The following is a 25746-nucleotide window of genomic DNA, read 5'->3' as shown; positions in this document are numbered from 1 at the left end:
TCGTCCTTACAGTAGTCCAAAGAGTTCCACACAATCCCACGGGCCGCCACACAGGCCTAGCTCCGTCCGTGTCCACAGCCACACAGGCTGGAGCTCCTGCTCCCTTCAAGTTTCAGCTCACTCTGAAGTTACAAAAAGGGAAATGCATTGTCTGTGCTCCTTGACCAGCCCACCATGTTCAGGGGGTAGGGGGTCACACATCCTATCATCAATGGTTTGGTCCATCACAGGGCTCCGATATGTCTGCCAGCCACAGTAGATGAAGGGATCCCCTGCTGTGCAGAACAATGACTATTCCTTCACTGGCCAATGCAATTACAGATTAGATACACAACTCTGGAAAGAAGAGGACAGGCTATTTACATAATCACATTAGATGCCAAGACTACAATTGTATGAGAGAGACACATTGAGATCAGTAGCTCCCCCAAGGAAATACATGAATTACAACTAATACAACCAGGGAAATATGCATATCATGACATAGTATCACAGCATATACAGTGAGAGGGTAAATTACATCTTCACAGAATGTCCTGTCAAAACCAATGTTCTCCCAAAACCAATGTTCTCCCAAGATCTTTAATAGTATCCAAGCTCTCCCTATGCATATCCTTCACCCTTTTTTTCAGATCTTTACTCACGATGCTTATGACACTTATTTGGTCAGTGAAACCTGCCAGGATATCCCGTATTACTTTCTTAATGGTGGGATTGGTTTACCGAACTTGGTCTCCTATTATGTTTTTTCACATTCTACGGATTGTCGATTGGCAAATCCTACATAAGAAATTGTACACTGTGAGTCATTTAGGAAAAAAAAATATAAATCTTTATTTTTCAATGGCAAAATTGCAAACATTAGAAACCATTAAAATGAGGAACCACTAAGTGGTACCAACAACAAAGAAACAGGTAAGTGGCCCAAGTAACACTGTAATAGCATGTATAGTGCAAAAGGCTTGCTTCAAACCAGAGAAGCATAAGTGGCTTATACACTAATACAAACCAAGGTCCAAAACAGGAGTTATGTATTCCTAAATGGCAAATGATATTGAAATGGTGAAAAGTGCTAAGTCATATTTAAAGCAATTATAAAAAGCTAAAATTTAAATTTTATTCCCAAAGTTATTAAAAACCTAGAATGGGTACAAACGTAACCAAAAGCTCTCCGGATCACCGACACTACATAATAGTTCGGACATATCCCATATAATGTTCTTTTATGGTCTACCGAGAATCCCACAAATTATATTACAAAATTATCAAAAAAAACCACAACAAAACAAACACAAAATTGAGTATGACTATTTGACCTATGTACGGACAGTGGTCCAACAAGTAAACAAAATAATCATCAAAACTCAATATAAACAACCAAAATACTTATCAATGATCCAGTTCAAAGGACCTCACAGTATTCACAGTTAGTATAGATGATAAAGAACGATCTCACCCAATCTTTGAAGCTTGGTGTGCACCAGCGTCTCCTTCATATGGGTCTTTCAGTCTTCAGACCATCACTGACCCTAAATGTCCCTAAGAGACTCATCTTAATTATCACCCCAAAAGCTTCCGCCCTAACAAGGGCAGACCCCATCTACTCCTAACATGGAACCCCTATAGCAATCCTAGCCTCTTCCCAACGCGTTTCATCATCCTCGAATCATCAGGGGACTCCGGTGCTTAACCCTAGAATACATACCTGGGGTCTCGCAGGCCTGCTAGGTGATTTGTTTTCTATTGTAGATTTATATGGTTGCGCGCTCTAGTGTTAATAGAGGTCAGAGGTTCTGTGTCCCAGTTCCCAGAATGAACTGAAAGTGCAAAGTCAAAAATAAGTAAAAGGCCTGATGCAAAAAAAATTAATGGTGTAAATATGAAGGAAGATGTATACCTAAGATTATATAATTATGTATCGGGGTCCTACACTTGGAAAGAGATTTCTGCTCATAAATTGCTAATCCCTAACAAATGACCCGATAAGGAACATGTGAACCCGATAAGGAACAGTGTCCACATAGTGCATGTATAAAGGTGCTTGGGGCAGCAGTTGTGTGCGAGGGACTCTTTAAGTCCTCACCCAGGCACTCTACAGACAAGGGGGGGTTGAGTGTGTTTGGAAGTTTTATTTTTCTTCTCGACCATAGACCGGCTCCTCTTCGTCTCCTGTCTGTGTAATATCTCATTCTTTACCTATCGGCAATCAATAGTATGCCATTTGGTGAACACGGCAAGAACATGGGATTTGAAATTGCCACCCTCAATTGCACCTTGGCTCCATAAAGTACTGGAGATCATAACAATACTTTTTAGAGAAGCTGGAAATTCTATAGCGGGTTTTACACGTTGCGACATCGGTAACGATATATCGTCGGGGTCACGTCGTTAGTGACGCACATCCGGCGCCGTCACCGACATCGCAGCGTGTGACACCAAGGAGCGATGGTCACCGATCGCAATAACATCAAAAATCGTTGATCGGTGACAAGTCGCTCCTTTCCATAATATCGTTACTGCTGCCGATATGATGTTGTTTGTCATTCCTGCAGCACCACACATCACTGTCTGTGACACAGCAGGAACGAAAAACATCTTACCTGCGTCCACCGGCAATGCGGATGGAAGGAGGTGGGCGGAATGTTATGTCCCGCTCATCTCCGCCCCTCCGCTTTGATTGGGCGGCCGCTTAGTGACGTCGCTGTGACGCCGAACGCACCTCCCCCTTGAAGGAGGGATTGTTCGACAGTCACAGCGACGTCGCCGACCAGGTATGTGCGTGTGACGCTGCCGTAGCGATAATGTTCGCTACGGCAGCAATCACCAGATATCGCATGTGCGACAGGGGCGGGTGCTATCGCGCTCGACATTGCTAGCAATTGCTAGCGATGTTGCAGCGTGTAAAGCCCGCTTTAGTCTCAGAAGTTTCTCAAATCTTCGCTGTTGCTTCTTATTTTGAATCAGAAGGATTGAGATCTCTAATTTTAGCCTGACTTTCCTCCATAATTTTTCCTTTTTATATTCCACAACTTTTCATCATTCCGCACCACCCACCCACATCCTTTTTGACAGACGTTAAATCCCCCTACATCTAGGATTATGATTGATTGCACAATTATAAACCACAAGGGCATTGTTTTTAATTTTGATTTTAATTATTTTGTAAAATAATTCTGCAATGCAATTCATTGATTAACCTTCTCCAAGGTTGAATTGCTGGAATCTTAATTTTCTTTGCCCTTCTTGAACATGTCTACAAGTAAATTGGCACGATGTTAAAATCCTTTTTCTTTTGTAAAATTCTGCATAAATAAAGTAATTTATAAATAATAAATACACACACCTATATTTGTATACTAGAAGGTGGCCCGATTCTACGCATCGGGTATTCTAGAATTTACGTATTGTGTAGTTCATGTATGATTTTTGTTATATATATATATATATATATATATATAGAGAGATGTTGTTGTGTGTAGTTACCAAGTGTTTGTGTAGGGCGCTGTACATGTTCTGGGTGTTGTCTGGGTGTGACGGGGGGTGAGAGCGGTGTTGTATGTGTGTTGCGTGTGTTGCGTTGTTTGTGGAGCGCTGTGTGTCTGTAGCGTTGTGTGTGTGTTGCACGGTTTGTGTGTGTGTGGTGTGTTTTGGGGGGAGGTATGTTTTGTGCAATGTGTGTGTTGTGCGGTATGTGCGTATATTTGTGTGTGCCGCGGTGTTTGTGTGTTGGGTGTTGTGTGTGTGCAGCGTTGTCTGTGTGTGTGGGTGTCTGTGTAGGGCAGTTGTATGTGGTTCCCAGTGTGTGTGTTTGTGTGTGTGTGTGGTGTGTTGTGTTGTGCAGTGCGCGCGCGTGTGTGTGTGTGTGTGCATCAGCCTCTCTTCTCTCAGCCTACCTCTCCCAGCCTCCCTCCTCCCAGCCTCCCTCAGCATCAGCCTCCCTCTCCCAGCCTCCCCAAGCATCAGCCTCCACCAGCATCAGCCTCTCTCCTTCCAGCCTCCCCCAGCATCAGCCTCCGCCAGCATCAGCCTCTCTCCTTCCAGCCTCCTCCAGCATCAGCCTCCGTCTCCCAGCCTTCCCCAGGATCAGCCTCTCTCCTCCCAGCCTCCGTCCTCCCAGCCTTCCCCAGCATCAGCTTTCCCCTCCCAGCCTCCTTCAGCATCAGCCTTCCCCAGCATCAGCCTCTCTCCTCCCAGCCTCAGCCTCTCTCCTTCCAGCCTCCCCCAGCATCAGCCTCTCTCCTTCCAGCCTCCCTCAGCATCAGCCTCCCCTTCCCAGCCTTCCCCAGGATCAGCCTCTCTCCTCCCAGCCTCCTTCCTCCAAGCCTCCCCCTCCCAGCCTCCCTCAGCATCAGCCTTCTGCTCCCAGTCTCCCTTAGCATCAGCCTCCCCAAGCATCAGCCTCCACCAGCATCAGCCTCTCTCCTTCCAGCCTCCCCCAGCATCAGCCTCTCTCCTTCCAGCCTCCCTCAGCATCAGCCTCCCGTTCCCAGCCTTCCCCAGGATCAGCCTCTCTCCTCCCAGCCTCCTTCCTCCCAGCCTCCCTCAGCATCAGCCTTCCCCTCCCAGTCTCCCCCAGCATCAGCCTCCCCAAGCATCAGCCTCCACCAGCATTAGCCTCTCTCCTTCCAGCCTCCCCCAGCATCAGCCTCCCCAAGCATCAGCCTCCACCAGCATTAGCCTCCCTCGTCCCAGCCTCCCCCAGCATCAGCCTCCCCCAGCATCAGCCTCTCTTCTTCCAGCCTCCCCCAGCATCAGCCTCTCTCCTTCCAGCCTCCCCCAGCATCAGCCTCCCTCTCCCAGCCTTCCCCAGGATCAGCCTCTCTCCTCCCAGCCTCCGTCCTCCCAGCCTTCCCCAGCATCAGCTTTCCCCTCCCAGCCTCCCTCAGCATCAGCCTTCCTCAGCATCAGCCTCTCTCCTCCCAGCCTCAGCCTCTCTCTTTCCAGCCTCCCCCAGCATCAGCCTCTCAGCCTCTCTGCTCCCAGCCTTCTCCAGCACGCCGTGCTCCTCTGCCGACACTCACACACCCGATCGCATCCACTCACACACACCCGATCGCATCCACTCACACACACCCGATCGCATCCACTCACACACACAACCGATCGCATCCACTCACACACACCCGATCGCATACACTCACACACACAGACACCGACGATATCGCACATACGCGCTGATACTCACAACATCCGGAGATACCACATGCCTCTGGCCATGTGATCCTCCCGCAGGTCCTGGAAGCTCACAACAGCACAGTATCGAGGCCGAGAAGCAAGCGATATCGCCGGATGCTGTGAGTGTGTGGATGCGATGTGAGGTGTGTGTGTGTGTGAGAGTGAGTGTGATCTGATGTGTGTGTATGTTTGTGTGTGTGCTGTTATGTGTGTGCGTGTGGATCTTCCGCCGCAGCAGGACCTTGATGCGCTTGTAACCATGCGAGCATGGTTACCAACGTATCCACACCACTCCCGTGCGAGCGGGGGCCGGGGGGGGGTGGGGGTGGGGGTGGGGTATGAGTACAGTACTCACCTCCGTGACAGCCGTGTCAGTTCGGGGAATGCGCGGGGGGGGGGGAGAGGGGGGGGAGTACAGTACTCACCTCCGTGACAGCCGTGTCAGTTCGGGGAATGCGCGGGGGGAGGGAGGGGGTGGGGCCAGAGCTAGCGTGCATTGCGTGAGGGGGGCGGGGCATGGCGTGGCCGAATTGCCAATGCTTGCAGGGTGCCGGGGCGAGAGGCCAATCTGTGGGGGGGGCGGAGCCTGGGCGAGCGGCTGGCCAATCCGTGTGGGGGCGCAGCCTGGGCGAGCGGCCAATCGGTGTGGGGGGGCGGGGCCATGGCGAGCCCAGCGGCCAATCAGCTTTGTGTCACCGTAAGGACACAATTTTGGAGCATGACAGACAGACAGACAGACAGACAGAATAAGGCAATTATATATATATATATATATATATATATATATATATATATGCGTGTGTATATCTATACTGTGTGTATATATAAATATATATATATATATAGATACACAGCGGTGTGTGTGTGTGTGTGTGTGTGTGTGTGTATATATATATATATATATATATATATATATATATATATATACACACACACACACACACACCCCCTATGGTAGGTATATAATTATGTATTGTGTAAATGACTAATGTACACTCTGTAGTAGGAGTGTTTTAATTATTTGTTTTCCCTGTCAATAATATTTCCACACTGCAGTTGGCGCTTGTGTTATTATATTATTGGCTCCCTATATTATATTTACATTTTTATCAACCTCCCAATGCAATATTTTTGAATTCACTGTCTGGCCAAAGTAATCGAGCAGCACGCAACAGTACGTGCTAATCATAAATTAGGTTTCACGACGTCAGATGCTGAGAGCATCACCTGCCCCTCTTCATAATCGTTAAAGGGGTGGGTCACTACACAGCATAGTGGCCCCATCGATATAAAGCTTAAAGAAGGCTCTCTTCAAATACCTTGTGTAGTCAATAGTGCCAGTGAGCGGTGATATTGCGGTCCGCTCATCCCCATCACTCCGGGATCTGTGACCTGTGATGTACGGTGAAGTCACGTCAACTTTCAGTTGACCCAACATCACCGCGGCCAGCTCCAGTCTCCCTGAGTGACTGGGGTGTGGGCAGAGTTTCACCGCTCATCACAGCCCAGCATCTCGCACACTTTTTCCTTCACTGCAGAGCACCGCAAGCAGGAGCGATGATGGGCTGTGACGAGCAGTGAAACTCTGCCCACAGCCCAGTCACTCAGGCAGAATGGGGTCGGCCATGGTGATGTCAAGTCAACTGGAAGTTGATATGACATCACTGGATCTCAGAAGTCACAGAGCCCGGAGGTCATGTGATGGGAATAAGCGAACAACAGTAGGCACAATTGAATCACAAGATATTTAAGAAAAGCCTTCTTTATGAGCTTTACATCCTGCTTGCGGTGCTCTGCAGTGAAGGAGAAAGTGTGCGAGATGCTGGGCTGTGATGAGCAGTGAAACTCTGCCCATAGCCCAGTCACTCAGGCAGAATGGGGTCGGCCATGGTGATGTCAGGTCAATTGGAAGTTGATATGACATCACTGGATCTCAGAGGTCACATGATGGGGATGAGCGGACCACAGTAGGCACAATTGACATCACAAGATATTTGAGAAAAGCCTTCTTTATGAGCTTTACATCAATGTGTGGCTGGCATTCCTGAGTAGTGAACCACCTCTTTAAGCTGTTCTCCAGCGAAACATATATGTTAAACGATTTGTCATTCTAAGCATTTATATCTCTCCACTGTCATGATCCAGGTCGGTATCTGCTTTGGCAGTGTCCCAGCCCTGGCCTGATCATGTAGAGGGATAACTTCCCTCTGACTCGTTTCTATTCCTGGGATGCTATATCTGTCCGCTCCTCCCTTTAAGCCTTGCCAGTTATTTTCTGCCTTTGGGGTGTGTAGCTGGCTCTGATGCGTTCCTGATCTGTCTTACCGCATTCCTCTGATCTCCTACCTGTGTTTGTTTACCTCCTCCCAGCCCGTCTTATCTCCTTGTCTTGTGTACGTTGATTTCCCAGTATGACTTAGCTTTGGCCCGACCTGATTCTGTATTTCCCCTCTGACACTTCTGTTATTGACAGGCTGTTGACCCTGTGACTTGTTTCTGACTACATGTTTAATTGCTCCTCTGTACTTTGTTTTACCTGTAGTTTCTGACCCGGCTCGTCTGACTATTCTATTGCCACCTTGTGGTGACTTTACTGTACTACTCCTGGGTAGGTTTATTCTGCTCTTTCTCCACTCTGCTGCCATCTAGTGGAGTTTGTATTGTACTTCCTCAGAACACCCAGTAGTACAGTGTGACATCCATAATTTCTTATTTGTTTGCTAAACAGGAGCTCACTATACACTTCCTCTTCTTTCAAGCAATCAGTACGGTCTTTAGCTTATTAACCTATCAGTTAGAGTGCCTGTATTGGTAGTTTAAGTTGGCACATGCACAGTACCCACTAACCTCTTATAGGGTCTAGTCCGCAAACTCCTTGAAAGAACATATGCACTCAACAGGCTAGACAACAAGCTCACCAAACTCTTGTTTTGGTGTCTGCATAGAGGACAATACACGCTACAGTGCAACCAGAACTTCAGAAGAATGCACAGCCACGCCCTTAAATGGAATGTTGGCGTGTCACAATGCAGCCAGGGAAAGAGACAGACACAGACAGGGAAAGAGACAAAAAGGGAAAGAGACAGACAAGGCAGAGACAGACAAAGAGACAGACAGACAAAGAGAAAGACAGACAAATAAACAGACAGACATAAGGAAAGAGACAGACAGACAAAGAGACAGACAGACAAAGAGAAAGACAGACAAATAAACAGACAGACATAAGGAAAGAGACAGACAGACAAAGAGACAGACAGACAAAGAGAAAGACAGACAAATAAACAGACAGACATAAGGAAAGAGACAGACAGGGAAAGAGACAGACAGGGAAAGAGACAGACAGGGAAAGAGACAGACAGGGAAAGAGACAGACAGGGAAAGAGAAAGACAGGGAAAGAGACAGACAGGGAAAGAGACAGACAGGGAAAGAGACAGACAGGGAAAGAGACAGACAGGGAAAGAGACAGACAGGGAAAGAGACAGACAGGGAAAGAGACAGACAGGGAAAGAGACAGACAGAAACAGACAGGGAAAGAGATAGAGAGACAGACAAGGAAATAGACAGACAGGCAAGAAAAGAGAGAGACAGACTGGGAAAGAGACAGAAAGACAAGACCGAGAATGTCAGGGAAAGAGACAGACAGACAAAGAGAGAGAGAGAGACAGACGGACAGACACAGACAGAGACTGGGAGAGAAACATTTGAGACAGTTACTATCCCGGGCAACTCTGGGTGCTACAACTAGTACATCTTATATTCTCCACTGCTTATAATGTTTTTTTGGCGCATGCACATCCTTAGTATTCATTTATACTTGTATAGTGCCTTCATAAATTTCAATTTTTGACATTTTTTTTTAGCACGTATACTGTAATTCTTAAAATTATATTTTTACGATAATACTTTTATCCTTATATTTTTAGTCATTAATTATATTCTACATAAATTAAGAATACATAAAGTAATAGCCTGAATATTTTTTTCCCACGTAAGAGCTATAGCAAGTTAATATTATGGATACCAATATGAATAACAAATCTAATCATTATTATTCCTATTGCATATTTAGAAAAAAAAAAAAAAAAAACCTTTAAAATATGATCCTTAACCGTGTAAAATTGACACATCAAGAAGAAAGTCATGGAGTTCACACAATGAATTTACATGTTAATGATGTACTAGTAATGGGAAAAAAGGAAACAAAACTTGAAAAACCTCTTTAAGAAATTCAGCATAAAGTTCCGAGCGCAATGTATAGAAATACACACCGGCACGCCTTGGCTGCTGTGACTAAGATTAATGGTTGCTGCTGGAATATTTTTCACACCCAATGGCCTTTTGGCATGCTACTCATGGTCGTCATGCCAAGACTTGTATGTGAATGCATATGCATGTGGCTCTATCTTTGATTCATTAAGGAATATATGTTTTGAAAATCTTTTTTTAATTTGCTCGTTATTAAAATGTCTAGCAATCTTGTGAGTTCCATAATTCCATGATATTACCTTCTTGTTGTTGTAGTTTTAATGTTGAGAAAGGTATTAGTCATGAACCTATATAAGGGGAATCCCTGTGATACTGTTTGTAAATATCTACCAAAGAAAGAGTTTGAAAACCCCCTAGATGATTGGAAATACTATGTGTGATTGGATAAATTGTAGCGCGAAAGAGATAATGTATGAAACTTTGTTGGAAAACTGGTATCGGAGTTCAGAAGGCAACTTTTCAAACACTTCAGCTCTATTAATACCATGGTAGATGATCCTTAATCTGTACATATGAGAACAATTAACTGTATACTGCGCTCCTAAGTATACTGTGCCCCACTGAGCTGCTAGGAGCGGAGATCCAAGGTGTGCACATGAGAACAGGTTGAGCGGCGGGGAGGGAGATAGGAGTGGTGGCAGGGAGAGCGGGGGAGAAGGGAGTGGTGGGAGGGAGAGTGGCTATGGGAGGGAGAGGGTAGCGGCTGGGGAAAAGGGGGAATGGTGGCAGTGGGGAGAGGGTGAGAGGGTAGTGGTGGCGGGGGAAGGGGGGAGTGGCAGCTGTGGGGAGAGTGGCAGCGGGGGGAGAAGGTAGCGGCAGTGAGGGGGAAGAGAGGGTAGCGGCGGAGGCCCGGCGCCGGTACTCACACATTCCGAGCGTGTGACGGGGAAAGTTCAACACACAGCATACGCTGTGAGCTCCACAAAGATGGTGCTGATCTCCTCCCTCTGCTGTGATCTGGACAGTCCAGGGGGCGCGTGCTGCTCACAGCAGGGAGCTCTCCTGTAATAAGTATAGGGGTCTGAGCCCGACTATCAGACCCAATGCCCTGGGCGCTGCCGTATTTGAGGTAAATGTCGTTACACCCAGCAAATCCAAGATGGCAGCGCCCACTGTTCCAGTAAAACTAGAATTAAATAAAAACTAAATAAGCAGTGAATTTAATTTTGTATTAATAATACTTGATTCCATAATCACTATTATTAATACAAAAATAAAAAAAACGCGACACCCTACCTTTAATCCCACGGGTTTAAAATTTTGGAATATTATACGACTGACCCTGAGCCCTATAAAAGGTAATTTGGATAATGACTGAATAATGAAGGAAGCTAGATGGATTTTTATATATTGAACTCCTGCACTATCCTAGGTCTAAGTGAGAGCTTCACATTTGGCGCCTTCCTTTTAACCCCCCGTTTTTGTTCCCATTGTTGGCTTTAATGTATTATGTTGTTCCGTAGATTTAGTATCTAGGTATAAAAGGTTCTAACATTCTGCGTAAGGCATTCGGATTTTCCCTTATCTCCGTCCCCTTTCTCTTTCTTTTTCTTCACTTCCCTTTATAATTTTGATTTTGTGTTTTGATTTTTTTTAACATACTGTATCAGTTGGTATAAAATCTAAAGGTAATTTATATTTTTTAGTATTGTATAAAATGAAATTGTGGTGCTCATCCACACGGGGTCCCCCAATCCCACTTCTGCGCAAGTGCACTTCTGTCTTTCGGAAGATCTCGTGGAAAAATGACCGACTTTTCCATTGATTTCCATTAGATTCGGAACATGTGTCTCGCCCATCCGAGCGTCCAACTGCTCGTTACGAGTACCGAGCACCCAAACATGGTAGTGCTTGCTAATCATTAGCCACAAGCCCAAATTGGTGGGTAACTTCTCCCTCATTATGCTGACTGCCTTTGTTCCCTGAAGTGCATCCCCAGGCTCCACTTAGTACCATACATTAGCAAAGGAAGCAACAGGTTCACACATGATCCTCCGCTACGGCCAGGTTGTGTCTTCTTCCTCTGGATCAGTCGGATAGGGTTCTCTCTAGTATCAGTTCTTGGGTCTTCTCCAGGATCTGGCGTCAGGTTTCTCTTTTGGATTTGGCTACAGGTCTTTTCTGGGATCTGATCTCTCTGCTCTGGTCTCGGGTCTTCTCCAGGATCTGTGTATTGTAAGCCAGTCTGCTGCCTTCACAACACTTCTGCTAAACGTGACTTTTAGGCCTGAAACACACGTCCGCAAAAAACACACGCATGTCTTGCGGTCTGTTTTTTGGGTCTGTGTTCCGTTTTGGATGTCCGTTTCTCCGATACGTGTGACATCAGTGTGATGGCGTATGCTTGCCGTGCGTGCGTGTTGAATGTCCGTGTATGTGTGAGATGCGTACGTGTCATGTCCATGTGCAGTCCGTGTGTCTTGAGCCGTTTCACCATTTTTACAAAAAAAAAAAATCACACGGACCGTACGGAAAACACATGTCCGTGTCACGTACATGCAGACACGGACCCATCGACTTTAGCGGGTCTGTGTCTGCGTGATGCTGATGAAACGCGGACATGTCATCCGTGTTAAAAAATGCACACCCGTACAAACCACACGGACACACATTCCGTGTGGCTATATGTCTGTGCGCCTGTTACCATAGGGTAACATTGGTGCACGTGTGTTCGTGCCGCCGGTACGTGTCAAAAAGTCCCAAACACGTACCGGCGGCACGGATGTGTGTTGCAGGCCTTAAAGAATGCAATAAACTGGATTTTAATCTTGGACGTTGTGCTGGAAAACCTCTTCTTTTGGAAGTTAGAGTATGTGCACACTGAGTATTTAGATGCAGACATTTCTGCATCTCTTGGCAGGAATAACGCAGCGACAAAACTGTGTTTTGCTGCTGTCTCACCTGAGTTTTTCTATCATTTTTGGAAACGAATGCATGCTATAGAGATAGCTCTCGATAATAGATTCAGACATATATAAATGGATATATATACAGTATATATAATTGCACAACCCCCCGACATACACTATAATAATATTGCACCCTGTGGTACTCATTTTACTGCTTTTCATAATTAAATAAATAAAAACTATGTGGGTGCTCCCTATTTTTGATAACCAGAAAACGTAAAGCAGACAGCTGTGGGCTGATATTATTAGGCTGGGCAGGTCCATGGTTATTGCGCCTTTTCCAGCCTAAAATTACAAGCCTGCAGCTGCCCAGAAGTGGCACATCACATTAGATGCGCCAGTTCTGGCGCTTCACCTCAGCTTTTCCAGATTTGCCCTGGTGTGTTGGCAATCGGGGATATGATATGTTGGGGTTTTCAGCTTCGTCATGTCAGCTGGCATCAAGCCCTGGTGTTAGTAATGGAGAGGCGTCTATCAGACACCCCCATTACTAGCCCAGTAACTAAAAGGAAAGAAAAACAAAAATAAAAAAACACTCACACCAGACTAAATTTAAATAAACACTTCCCAGCATTTTCTAAGGTTCACCATTTTATAAAAAACAAAACATGCAGTTTCGATGTCCAAGAATTCCAACATAGTCCACAAATGGAAACCTGAAAGATATAAAAAGAGAAATGAAAACAAGATACTGTCCCTTTTTCACCAATTTATTGGAAAGCAAAGTTCCCAGGTCTGACATAATCCACCGATTCCCATGACTTTCCTCGATTACATAGATCAAAGGCTATACAGCTTCAGAACGAGGCTCCATAGACTTTGAGTAGCAGCCAGTCCCATATCATGCTGAACTCTGCTTGACCCTGGTGAGCGGTGATGTCAGGAACATCACTGCTCCTCACTATGCTGAGCGGTGACTTTCAACGTTCCTGATGTTACCTCTAATAACAGGCTTCTGTCTTGCGGTGCACAGCATGAGTTGGGACTGTCTGCTGCTCAAAGTCTATGGAGCCTCGTCGCCCTCCCTGTCTAGTGCCTTCCCTGTCAATCCGACAGAAAAAACCCTCTTCTCCAATGATTAATGTAAAAATCTTTTTATTGCCACATCAGAACAAAGGGATATACATATTAAAACCATTTCAAAAGAGAATATAGTGGAATGTGTAGGATGCAAAAGATAAACCCAGGGCACAATATAAAAACATTGATGTCTGAATCAAACCACCACATTGGTTGTAAATATAAGATGGAAAGGTGTACACACATAAATATAATGGCTGGTTGTGTGATGCATAGGGTGATTAGGTAAATATGTACAATATACAGTGTGTCCACCCATATCCTGTCCACTGCCATTAACTTGAGAACGGCGGCAGCTATAGGCATAGAAGTGGTGTCTAGGTAAAGTAAAGTAGCCATGCGCTACACAATGAAACCACCTATAGCGCCACCTGGTGGAAAACAACGGAGTTAGCATTTTTATTTCAAAAATGGAACGAGATGGAGAAAAAAAGTGAATTACAAAGTTGTAGGGCATCATCAATTCAATATGAATCGACACCTTGCATACAGAAATGCTATGATTAGAATGTGTAAAACTCATAAGGCTGCGGACGTGAAGCGATACCTCATGGAGACCTTCCTACAAGTCATTGGGTATGGTGGCTGCGTGGAGTGGCCTCCACACTCGGATGACCTGACCCCATTGGACTTCTTTCTGTGAGGTCACATCAAACAGCAGGTGTATGCGACCCCTCCACCAACATTGCAGGACCTACGATGACGTATTACAGATGCTTGTGCAAACGTGTCACCTACCACATTGCACAACGTGCAGCAAGATACAGTATGCTGTCCAGAGTCCAGATGTGCATTGCAGCTGACGGGGGACACTTTGAGCATCAAAGTTAAATGAGCACCATATGCGTGACCAGCATTCAATGTTTTAGGGGGGTCATGGGTTTCATATCATAGCATTTCTGTATGCAAGGTGTCTATTTGTATTGAATTGATGATGCCCTGCAACTTTGTAATTCACTTTTTCTCTATCTCGTTCCATTTTTGAGATAAAAATGCTAACTCTATTGTTTTATATCAGGTGGCGCTATAGGTGGTTTCATTGCGTAGCGCATGGCTACTTTACTATACCTAGACACCACTTCTATGCCTATAGCTGCCGCGGTTCTCAAGTTAATGGCGGGGGACAGGATATGGGTGGATACACTGTATATGAAGACAAAGGAAGATAAGAGTATGTTTCAATATTTGCTCCAAGGTGTGAAAGTATGGCAGTCTCACAAAGGGAGAACTAAGCCGATGCAAAATCAAATAACCACTCATAACCATTACAATATGATTAATACACCTGTAAACAATGCAAGAGAATAGTTGCCATATGAAGTGCCCCTGGGAGGCCCGGGGCCTATTTGACACTTAGGCCAAATAGGTTTTTATTAGCTATCTCTATAGCATTCACTGCTGTCTAAAAAACATAGCAAATCTGCAATCATTTTTATACCTGTGTTTTTATATAGCGCTTTTCACTGACTTAATTGAAGTCAATGAGTGCAAAAGGCTGCAAGAATTGACATGCCACAGATTACTTTCTGCACCAGATACGTAAGTCACAAATAAGCAACGTGTGCATGACACTTCAGGATTCTGATTGACTTTGCTGACGACAGGACTTCCTTCAGGTTTTGTGCTTAAATCTGCCCTTAAAAATGCAACGTGTGCACACGGCCGTACCGTACCGAGACCTGCCTATTGAATATGCTCATGTCTGTAATGTTTTATGTATCTTGTTGACTCTTGTCTCTCACAGGGAGTAGAAGACGCCTTTTACACATTAGTGCGGGAGATCCGGCAGCATAAGTTACGGAAACTCAATCCCCCCGACGAGAGTGAGAAGGGGTGTCTAAACTGCAAGTGCGTTGTATCCTGACCATGGTAAGAAAGTCACCAGCATATGTTTGTTTTGTTTTTTTATCAGAATTAATATTAATATTCACCATATTTCATTAATACATTAACAAAACTCACAGCTCCTCTGCATAATATCAACTTTTAACTTTGTTTAAAATAGTTAATGAATTCTCCTTTTCCTATTTGACTGGACGCAGGATAAAATAGTGGCTGCAGAGCAGAATACAATGTTGTTTTGTTGTTTTTTTTTTAATTTCGCCTCTATTACAGAAATATTTGTAATTAATGTATTTGGCACCTAATGAGTTAACACTTTTTATTAAGTCTAAAGGATGCTTTACACCCTGCGACATCGCTAACGATATATCGTCGGGGTCACGGTGTTTGTGACGCACATCCGGCGCCATTAGCGACATCGCAGCGTGTGACACCAAGGAGCGACGATCAACGATCGCAAAAACGGCAAAAATCGTTGATCGTTGGCACATCGCTCCTTTTCATAATATCGTTGGTGGTGCATGCCGCTGGTTGTTCGTCATTCCTGCGGCACCACAGATCGCTATGTGTGACACCACAGGAAGGATGAACATCTCCTTACCTGCGTCCACCGGCAATGAGGAAGGAAGGAGGTGGGCGGCATGTTCCGGCTGCTCATCTCCGCCCCTCCGTTTCTATTGGGCGGCTGTTTTGTGACGTCGCTGTGATGTCGAACGCACCTCCCCCTTGAAGGAGGGATTGTTCGGCGGTCACAGCGACGTCGCTGACAAGGTATGTGCGTGTGACGCTGCCGTAGCGATATTGTTCGCTACGGCAACGATCACCAAATGTTGCACGAACGACGGGGGCGGGTGCTATCGCTCGCAACATCGCTAGCAATCGCTAGCGATGTCGCAGCGTGTAAAGCACCCTTAAGTATGTGTTCTCAAAGAGTTTTCACTCGGTGCACCACTTCTTCTCCCTGTATGTTGCTGACCAATCAGGAATCAGCAATACTGAGGGGAAAGAAAAATGCGCAACCACCATAGATTATAGCAGGTTTCCCAGTGCATGAGATGTAATCATGCTTATGTTTGCTGTGCTCTGGCGACATGTACTCATCAGTACGGCAGAGGTGACAGTGCTAGAAGAGCTGATAGGAGGGTTTGTAATGTGACACAGCTAAATTCAGCCACACTGCCATTTTCCCTACACTGATTCATGTAGGAGTTTAGAGCAGGAGTTCAGAGCTGTATCATTACATCCATCACACTAATAAACCTTCTGTAAGCTGTGGGTAGGGGCGTGTCCTTTTTCTGCTCTGTTGCTGCCTGCTTATGATTGGTTAGCATCATACAGGGGGAAGAAGTACACTCCCCCATTGAAAATGCTACCACCCACTTAGACTAACTTTTTTTTTAGTTTTTATGTGGCAATTTTTTTTGCTAATTTCTGCACAATGGAGAGGCAAAATGTAAAAGAAACAAACACATATTTTATTCAGCTCTAGAGCAACTATTACATTGTGTCCCCAGTTAAATATGAAACATTTGGTGAAAAGTCTTGTAAAATGTACAGACTGATATAGTAGATAAATTTGGCCACATGACAGCCGTAAAAGTTAGGAAATAAATAGCATAGAGAAGGGATGTTATGGCCTTAACACTAGAAGTCCCAGAGAGGGGTCATTTAACATTTCTACCATTGGAACCCTATGGAGCTCGAAATTCCTGGGACTTCTAGTGTTAAAAGACCAGGAGCCAAGGCCTGAAGGAATGTCTCCCCATACGCCACCCAGTGCTACACAAAGGGCACCTGTCATCCTGGAAATACAGTGTGATCTATCAGCAGCATGCCATAGTGCAGGAGGAGCTGAACAGATTGAGATATATATATATATATATTTATATATATATATATATATATATATATATATATATATATATATATATATATATATTTGTGGGAAAAGGCTCAGTATAGCTTATTCTGTGAAATTCCTGTTCTATATGTGCAAAGTGCCCCCACAGTGTAAAAACTAAATAACCCCCCTCCAAAAAAAATTGTCCTCCTATGTTATTAATGCCCCCACAGTAAAAATCATTTGCCCTCTTAACAATAATGGTCCCAGAAGTAAAAGCCTACAAATGTGCCCCCTTCCCTTCTGTAATAATGCCATGTGGTGCTGCACACCCTGCTAGGGTAGGAAGCCCGATTTAAACTTTGCATAGGGGTCTTCAATCCCTTATATAACCTGCTGGGATATATATATATATATATATATATATATATATATACAAAGCAAGAAGGCCTGCGGAGACACCATCACATGTTTCTCAACGCTGGCAGGAAACTAGCCAGGTCTTTCACCGGGAAGGAACAACCACGGGAAGGGCAGTCTCCAGTCAAGGAGACCACCTATGCCAAACATGGTATCCATCCACAGACAGCCGTTTCGGGGTATTTGCCCCTCATCAGTGTGGAGTAGGAATCTGGCTAGTGGGACATTGCCTAGTAAAAGACTATGTGAGCAAGGATGGTTGACCCAGGGGGCATTGCTCTAGAATCACTGCGTTGAGAAACACGTGATGGTGTCTCCGCAGTGGTGGATGTTGATCTCCCTAAGGTCAACCATCCTTGCTCACATATATATATATATATATATATATATATATATATATATATATATATATATATATATATATATATATATATATATATATATATATATATATATATATTTTTTTTTTTTTTACCTAAAGATGGAAATAAAATGTTTATGATGTAAATGTTTTCAAGGTCGTTAGATCAGTTTATTTCCTTTTTTTTTTAAGATGATGCAATTGCATTTTAAAGGATCCCTATATATTTCTCCCTTACTAGGATCGCAGGTCATAGCCTGACCTGAACGTGTTCCCCTGTTCTGCTCCTCCGGCCAAGTGCCAGATACCCAGGTGGATAAGTATTAGAAGAGATTAGAAGACATCAAACCTTCTGTGAAGAACTGTCTGTAAAGACTCAAACATAATTAACCCGGGTATTTGATTTCCATATCCAGGAATGTATTTGTCTTCTGGATGAGCCGAGTGCATTCCACAGGTAGTATTAATGCCAACAAAAGGGTTAATGACGTGACTATTGTTCGGCAGCTCAATGAATCTAGTTCTCTTTGGTACTAATATATCAGTATCAATCTTTGGAGGCAAATATGGTTCTTTTGGATGAGTAACCTGGATACAAAGGTTTTTTTTTTTGTTTTTGTTTTTTTTTTTAAATGTACCCAAAGGGCCTCATGCTAACATGTTGTGTCAAATATATGCCTCAAAGTAAAGAATTTTACTTTCTGTGATATCTGTTTACAAACTTCATAAATAATGTCTATTACATTGCGAAGAATATTAAGAGAAGTTTTTGATGACTCTTGAAACATTTGCAAAGTGACAGGAAGTCATTTTTCCCTGTCTAGGTAATCCCCCTCTTCAACTCCTGACCAAGCTGCTCCACTCCTCCCCACTGACATTGATTTTTACAGTGATAACTTATGCAGGGAAAAGAGACTTACTATTTCTACATAGAAATTAGAAAGATTTAGCTAGTGTGTTTTTATTCATGTGATTAATGGAAAAGAGAAGAATTAACTGGGCAGAAGGGCAAGAGACTTTCTGCTTCTACATAGAGTTTAGAAAGATTCAGTTAGTCTATTTTTAATCACGCGATGTCATAGAATTAATGGAAAAGAGAAGAATTAACTAGTAGGAGGCCAAAATGAGCAATTGTGAGTACACAGTGCTATATCATATAATTGCAATATATTAGGAGGATAAAAACTTTGATGGGAATGAATCTTTAAGTGTTCAGATCATCATAGATCAGTTATGTTGTTGCTCGGATAAGGGGCTAGGCTAAATAGATCATAAAAATTATTTATGATGAATGTATTTCCTTTTTTTGCCATTATTTCTATTTTTCCACATAGGAGCCAGTTTGATTAGGTAAATTGTAGGCTGTGTAGTATTCAGGTATGTTGACTTGGGCTCAATTCACATGTCAGAAAGATATGTCAAAGTTAAGCATTGGAAATATTCCCTCGATTTATAACTTGCATATATAGCAATATAACGACTTACTGGCAACAATCTTACAAACAAAAAACAGGTATAGTATACAGTATAGTTTTTGTTTTTTCCTTTTTGGATGGCTCATTGTATAGGAAAACACTGTCTGCTACCCTTTCCTACACATTTTAAGGCTAAAGGTGCAAAGTTTCACCTCTTAATGCCCAATGGTGTATATATAAGTCATGATTAGGGTGCTAGTTCCTGTCGGGTTGATCTTGTTAGTACAGACTTCTGCACTTTCCAAAATCGTAGCTGAGCCCCGATGTATTGCACAACCAGGCTCCACCCGCAACTGCCAGAATTAAGGTTTCTGCCAATGTCAATAGTTTAACCCTTTAAATGCTATGCTCAGTCGAAACCGTGGCGTTTACAGTTTAGACAGAGGAAGGAGGCTCCCTCTGTCAGAGCATTTTGCAGATTGCGGATGTTTTATTATGGCAGCTGGGAGTCTAATAATTACCCCTGGGTCTGCAATCTGTATCTGCCTATTAGGCTATACCAGAGAGTTGTGAAAACTGTATTGAAGCAACACAAAAAAATAGAGGGGGGGGAAACAAATTTTACATAATTTCACAAAAACTCCCACAATGGGCTAGACTAAATTGTTGCCACCCTCAACTTAATATTTTGTTGCACACCCTTTGGAATAAATAACTACAATCAGTCGCTTACTATAACCATCAACAAGCTTCTTACACCTCTCACCTGGAATTTTGGACTCTCTTCTTTTGCAAACTGCTGCAGGTCTCTCATACTTGAAGGCTGCCTTCTCCCAACAGCAATTTTAAGATAGCTCCACAGGTGTCAATGGGATTTAGATCCGGACTTTTTGCTGGCACTTCAGAACTCTCAAACACTTTGTTTCCATCCATTTCTGGGGGCTTCTTGAAGTATGTTTGGGGTCATGGTCCTGCTGGAAGATCCATGACCTACAACACAAACCCAGCACACTACATTGTCACCTTAAATTCTTTGGTAATCTACAAATTTCATGATGCCTTGCACACAGTCAAGGCACCCAAGGCCAGAGGTGGCACAACAACCCAAAAACATCCTTGCACCTCCACCATTTTTGACTGTAGGTACTCTGTTCTTTTCTTTGTAGGCCTCATTCTCTTTTTGGTAAACAGTAGAATGATGTGCTTTACCAAAAAGCTCTACCTTGGTCTCAAAAACGCTTTCCCAGAATTATTTTGGCTTACTCACGTATTTTGGCAAACTGGAGTCGAGCTTCTTTATGCCTATGTGTCAGCGGTGGGGTCCTACTGGGTCTCCTGCCATAGCGTTTCATTTCATTCAAATATTGATGGATAGCTTGTGTTGACATTGTTGCACCCTGAGCCTGCAGGACAGCTTGAATTTCTTCGGAACTTGATTGGGGCTGCTTATTCATCATCCAGACTATCCTGTGTTGCAACATTTCATCGATTTTTTTTTTTTGGCCATCCACATCCAAGGAGATTAGCTACAGTGCCATGGGTTGTAAACTTCTTGAATATGTTGCACTCCATGAACAAAGGAACATAAAGATCTCTGGACTTGTAGCCTTTAGATTGTTGATATTTTTCTACAATTTTGGTTCTCAAGTCCTCAGACAGTTCTCTTCTTCTTTCTGTTCTCCAAGCTTAATGTGGGGCACAGACAGACACGTAATGCAAATATTGAGTCAACTTCTCCCCTTTTCTATCTAGTTTTGGCTGTGATTTTTATATTGCCCACTCCTGTTACTTGCAATAGGTGAGCTTTACATGCTTGAAGCAAATATGTTTACCCACAATTTTGGAAAGGTGTCAACAATTTTATCCTATCCATTTTTGGGGTTTTGTGTGAAATTATGTCCAATTTGCCTTTTATTTTCCTCTGTGTTTTTGTGTTGTTCCCGTGCACCCAAAGGAAATTACATGTATATGACAAAACATGTGTAATTCAATAATTTTCTGGGAGAAAAATCATTTTCTGAAACAAATTTCAAGGCTGCCAACACCTTTGGCCAAATTGTCATATCAGGGGAAAAAACATTGCTAAAAATTCAATGAAAAGACCTTATTTATTGTATGGGCCATTTTTACGAACAATTGCCTCCCTTTGAACGGGTTAGGCTGCTTTCACACATCAGTTTTTTTTCATCAGCCACAATCCGGCTCAAAAATCTATGCAACGGATGCGGTGAAAAAACCGTTGCATAAGTTTTTCCATGCGGCCCGTCCGTTTTTTGACGGATCCGGCTTGATACTGAGCATGCGCAGTTGAAAAAACCGCATCCGGCGGCCGGATCAGGTTTTTGCCGCAGGATGCCGCATCCGGCGTCCAAAGGCTTGCATTAGAAATCGCGCCGCATCACACCGGATCCGGCGCAATGCGGTTTTTTCGCCGTACAAAAAAACGTGCAAGGCAACGTTCCGAACATCCAGCCGCCGCATGGGCTAAATATGCCGCATCCGGCAAAAACCGGACGCAACACAAGGCCATGCGGCACAATACGGCGCTAATGCAAGTCTATGCGGAAAAATGCAACCGGCGGCAAAAAAACCCAGTTGCGTTTTTTTCTGCAAAGCGCCGTATTGTGCCGCTCAGCAAAAAACGGATGTGTGAAAGCAGCCTTAATAGGGTTAATTGTTTCTGATGATCCCATATTCCTGACAGAGCAGGAATAACGTCTTTGGCAGAAAGAAGAGTTACTGTAATTCAGGTGATATGGAACCCGTACAAAATACTTTCTGTATTTTTATAGAATAGGAATAAAAGAAAGGGGGGTGTTCAAAGAAATGGTATAAGATTACAACAGCCACATTTTTCCTTTAAAACACAATGCCGCTCTTGTTTATGGCTCAATCTGATACCTGATTTTAAAAATATTTTTGCACCCGTTTGTTTTTACTTTTTTTTCGTACTGTTGTGCTAGAACATGAGATCTTTTGTCATGGATGAACACATTAGTGTTGTAAAACTTCTCTACCCGCACGCATTCATAACACTAATCCAGGCACAGGTTGACCTTGAATCAGGTTATTGCGACCTTTTGGCAACAGACCAACATACATAGTCATAACTGGGTGTCTGTTGGTAGTGAGTGATTCATATCTGTGAAAAATCTGCTTTTGTGTCTATACAAAGACTTTTTTTTTTCTATGGGAGTCTCCCTTCGAGGAGGTGCATGAGTTTATTTACTGAGACTGTCGCTAAGAATCTGAAGATCATGACTCGGGAACAGATCGGCTGTGAGATAGAACGTGTAAACTATTCGGCAGATTATAAAGTGGATGAAGATTAAAAAAAAAATAATTCTATAAATTAATTCTGAGTACACAGGAAAGATCCTAAACAAATCTAGTTTGATTTGTGCAGTTTGATTCATGCAGTTTGAATCGTGCAGTTTGAATCGTGCAGTTTGAATCGAGCAGTTTAAATGGCGCAGTTTGAATCGTGCAGTTTGAATCGTGCGGTTTGAATCGTGCGGTTTGAATCGTGCAGTTTGAATCGCGCAGTTTGAATCGTGCGGTTTGAATCGTGCGGTTTGAATCGTGCGGTTTGAATCATGCAGTTTGAATCGTGCGGTTTGATTCGTGCGGTTTGAATCGTGCAGTTTGAATCGTTTAGTTTGAATCGTGCAGTTTGAATCGTGCAGTTTGAATCGTGCAGTTTAAATGGCGCAGTTTGAATCGTGCAGTTTAAATGGCGCAGTTTGAATTGCGCAGTTTGAATCGTGCAGTTTGAATCATGCAGTTTGAATCGTGCAGTTTGAATTGTGCAGTTTGAATCGCGCAGTTTGAATCGCGCAGTTTGAATCGTGCAGTTTGAATCGTGCAGTTTGAATCGAGCAGTTTAAATGGCGCAGTTTGAATCGTGCAGTTTGAATCGTGCGGTTTGAATCGTGCGGTTTGAATCGTGCAGTTTGAATCGCGCAGTTTGAATCGTGCGGTTTGAATCGTGCGGTTTGAATCGTTTGGTTTGAATCGTGCGGTTTGAATCATGCAGTTTGAATCGTGCGGTTTGATTCGTGCGGTTTGAATCGTGCAGTTTGAATCGTTTAGTTTGAATCGTGCAGTTTAAATCGCGTAGTTTGAGTCGTGCAGTTTGAGTCGTGCAGTTTGAGTCGCGCAGTTTGAATCGCGCAGTTTGAATCGCGCGGTTTGAATCGCACGGTTTGAATCGTGCGGTTTGAATCGCGCAGTTTGAATCGCGCAGTTTGAATCGCGTAGTTTGAATCGTGCAGTTTGAATCGTGCAGTTTGAATCGTGCAGTTTAAATCGCGCAGTTTGAAACGTGCAGTTTGAATTGCGCAGTTTGAATCGTGCAGTTTGAATCGTGCAGTTTGAATCGCGCAGTTTGAATCGTGCAGTTTGACCCGCGTAGTTTGAATCGCGCAGTTTGAATCGCGTAGTTTGAATCGTGCAGTTTGAATCGTGCAGTTTGAATTGTGCAGTTTAAATCGCGCAGTTTGAATCGTGCAGTTTGAATCGTGCAGTTTGAATCGCGCAGTTTGAATCGCGCAGTTTGAATCGTGCAGTTTGAATCGTGCAGTTTGAATCGCGCAGTTTGAATCGCGCAGTTTGAATCGTGCAGTTTGAATCGTGCAGTTTGAATCGTGCAGTTTAAATCGCGCAGTTTGAAACGTGCAGTTTGAATTGCGCAGTTTGAATCGCGCAGTTTGAATTGCGCAGTTTGAATTGCGCAGTTTGAAACCCGGAATTTGAATCCTGTTACTCAAATTTCGTTTCTTGGTTCCTAAAATTAAATAAAGTAGAAAATTGAGGTCCCCTCTAAACATTACATGTACCCACCTGGTTTCCATCTTGTCTGCAGAGCGGAACAAAAAGTGTGGCGTGTATTGAACTCAAAAGTCAATGGACCCATCTGTATTTCTCTGTTTTGTAACATACATTTTCCACTTGGATTCCGTATCTTTGTTCCTACAATGGAAAAGACAAAATTAACTCAAAATGGAGCTGTGTAAGGAGCAGAAAGTGTTTATTCTCATTGCATTTATGTACAGCAATGTAAAACTTTTCCAACATATTTAAATATTGAGTCTCAAATTCCTTAAAGGGGTGGTTCACTACTCTACAATAGTGGCCACATCCCTGTAAAACTGATAGGGAAGGTTTTTTTTTTCAAATACCTTGTTCAGCAAATTCTATTTCTGAGCAGCGCTATTTCGGTCCGCTCATCCCCGTGAAGTGACCTTTGGGCTCCGTGACCTCTGAGATCCAGTGATGTCAGTTGACCGGCCATTACCGAGGCCGACCCTAGGCTTCCTGAGTGACTGGGCATTTCACCGCTCATCACAGCCCAGTGTCACAGCGCAGCATGTCTCGTGCTCTCTCATTCACTGCCGAGTGCCACAAGCAGGAGCGATGCTGGGCTGTGCGAGCAATGAAATTCCGCCCACAGCCCAGTCACTCAGAGAGACTGGGTCCCCTCTCGGAGATGTCAGGTCAACTGGAAGTTGACGTGACATCACCAGATTTCAGAGGTCACGTGATGGGGATGAACGGACCGCAATAGCACCGCTAAGAGGCAGAATTTTCTGAATAAGGTATTTAGAAAAATCCTTCTCTATCGGTTTTACAGGGATGTGGCCACTATTGCAGAGTAGTGAACTACCTCTTTAATATCATGTGCATATTGAGCATTTTTCGGTGAGAGAAGTTTTTCTTTCAATGCTATTTTGGTCTGTCATCTTTGTGGTTTTGTACACTATTTCACACAAACATCTTTTTTTAATTTCTTTCTTAAAGGGAATCTGTCAACAGATTTTCCTCTTTAATCTGAGTGCAGCATAATATAGTGCAAGAGAGCCAAATTCCAGCAATGTGTTACTTACTAGGCTGTAGTTTCAATATAATTAGTTTTTTATCAGCAGGAGATTATCACTGCAAGCCTAGGTGGTGTGTGCCAGGCAGTCCAGCTAATCTGTGTAACCACGCCCCCACCACGGATTGGCAGCTTACTGACAGTATACACAGGAAGCTACCAATCAGTGGTGTGGGTGGGGTTATATAGAGCTCAGCATTCAAACCAGTGCTACATTTACAACAGAGAATACAGGAATTCTATCCAAATTGCATGAAGAAGCCCAGTAAGTGACAATCAGGGTCTCTGCCCCTATATAATTTGCTCTGATTATAGCCGCAATGTCCCATAAACTTAGTTTTTATTTGAGATCATCTCAACTTTTATTGAAGATTTTTATAGTCCATAATTGGTATGAGCAAACTCTTGATACTGCCAAGTATAATCACATGCTGGTATCTATTATGGTTATAGCTTTATGAGATTACAACATCATTCTCTAGATCCTGTAAGTTCAGCTGTTTGCCAGGACTTTATGGAGTTTGGCCCAGGGTGAGCCATTAATTGGCTCAGTGGCCACATT

General features: G+C 43.6%; 1 protein-coding gene across 2 annotated transcripts in view; it reads left to right on the top strand.

The window, feature by feature from the left end:
* Positions 1 to 24454, top strand: part of HRAS (HRas proto-oncogene, GTPase) — a 99274-nt gene extending 74820 nt beyond the window's left edge. For both annotated transcript variants that reach the window (XM_075326842.1, XM_075326841.1), the window contains 2 exons: positions 15176 to 15300; positions 18136 to 24454. In XM_075326842.1, coding sequence (XP_075182957.1) covers positions 15176 to 15295 — 120 coding nt within the window. In that variant the 3' untranslated portion in view covers positions 15296 to 15300; positions 18136 to 24454. The remainder of the gene's footprint in view (positions 1 to 15175; positions 15301 to 18135) is intronic.
* Positions 24455 to 25746: the final 1292 nt, after the last annotated feature.

The sequence above is a fragment of the Anomaloglossus baeobatrachus genome, chromosome 10 (genome assembly GCF_048569485.1).
Source record: "Anomaloglossus baeobatrachus isolate aAnoBae1 chromosome 10, aAnoBae1.hap1, whole genome shotgun sequence".
In the NCBI taxonomy this organism is placed as follows: domain Eukaryota; kingdom Metazoa; phylum Chordata; class Amphibia; order Anura; family Aromobatidae; genus Anomaloglossus; species Anomaloglossus baeobatrachus.
This window is presented reverse-complemented; position numbering and strand designations above follow the sequence as displayed.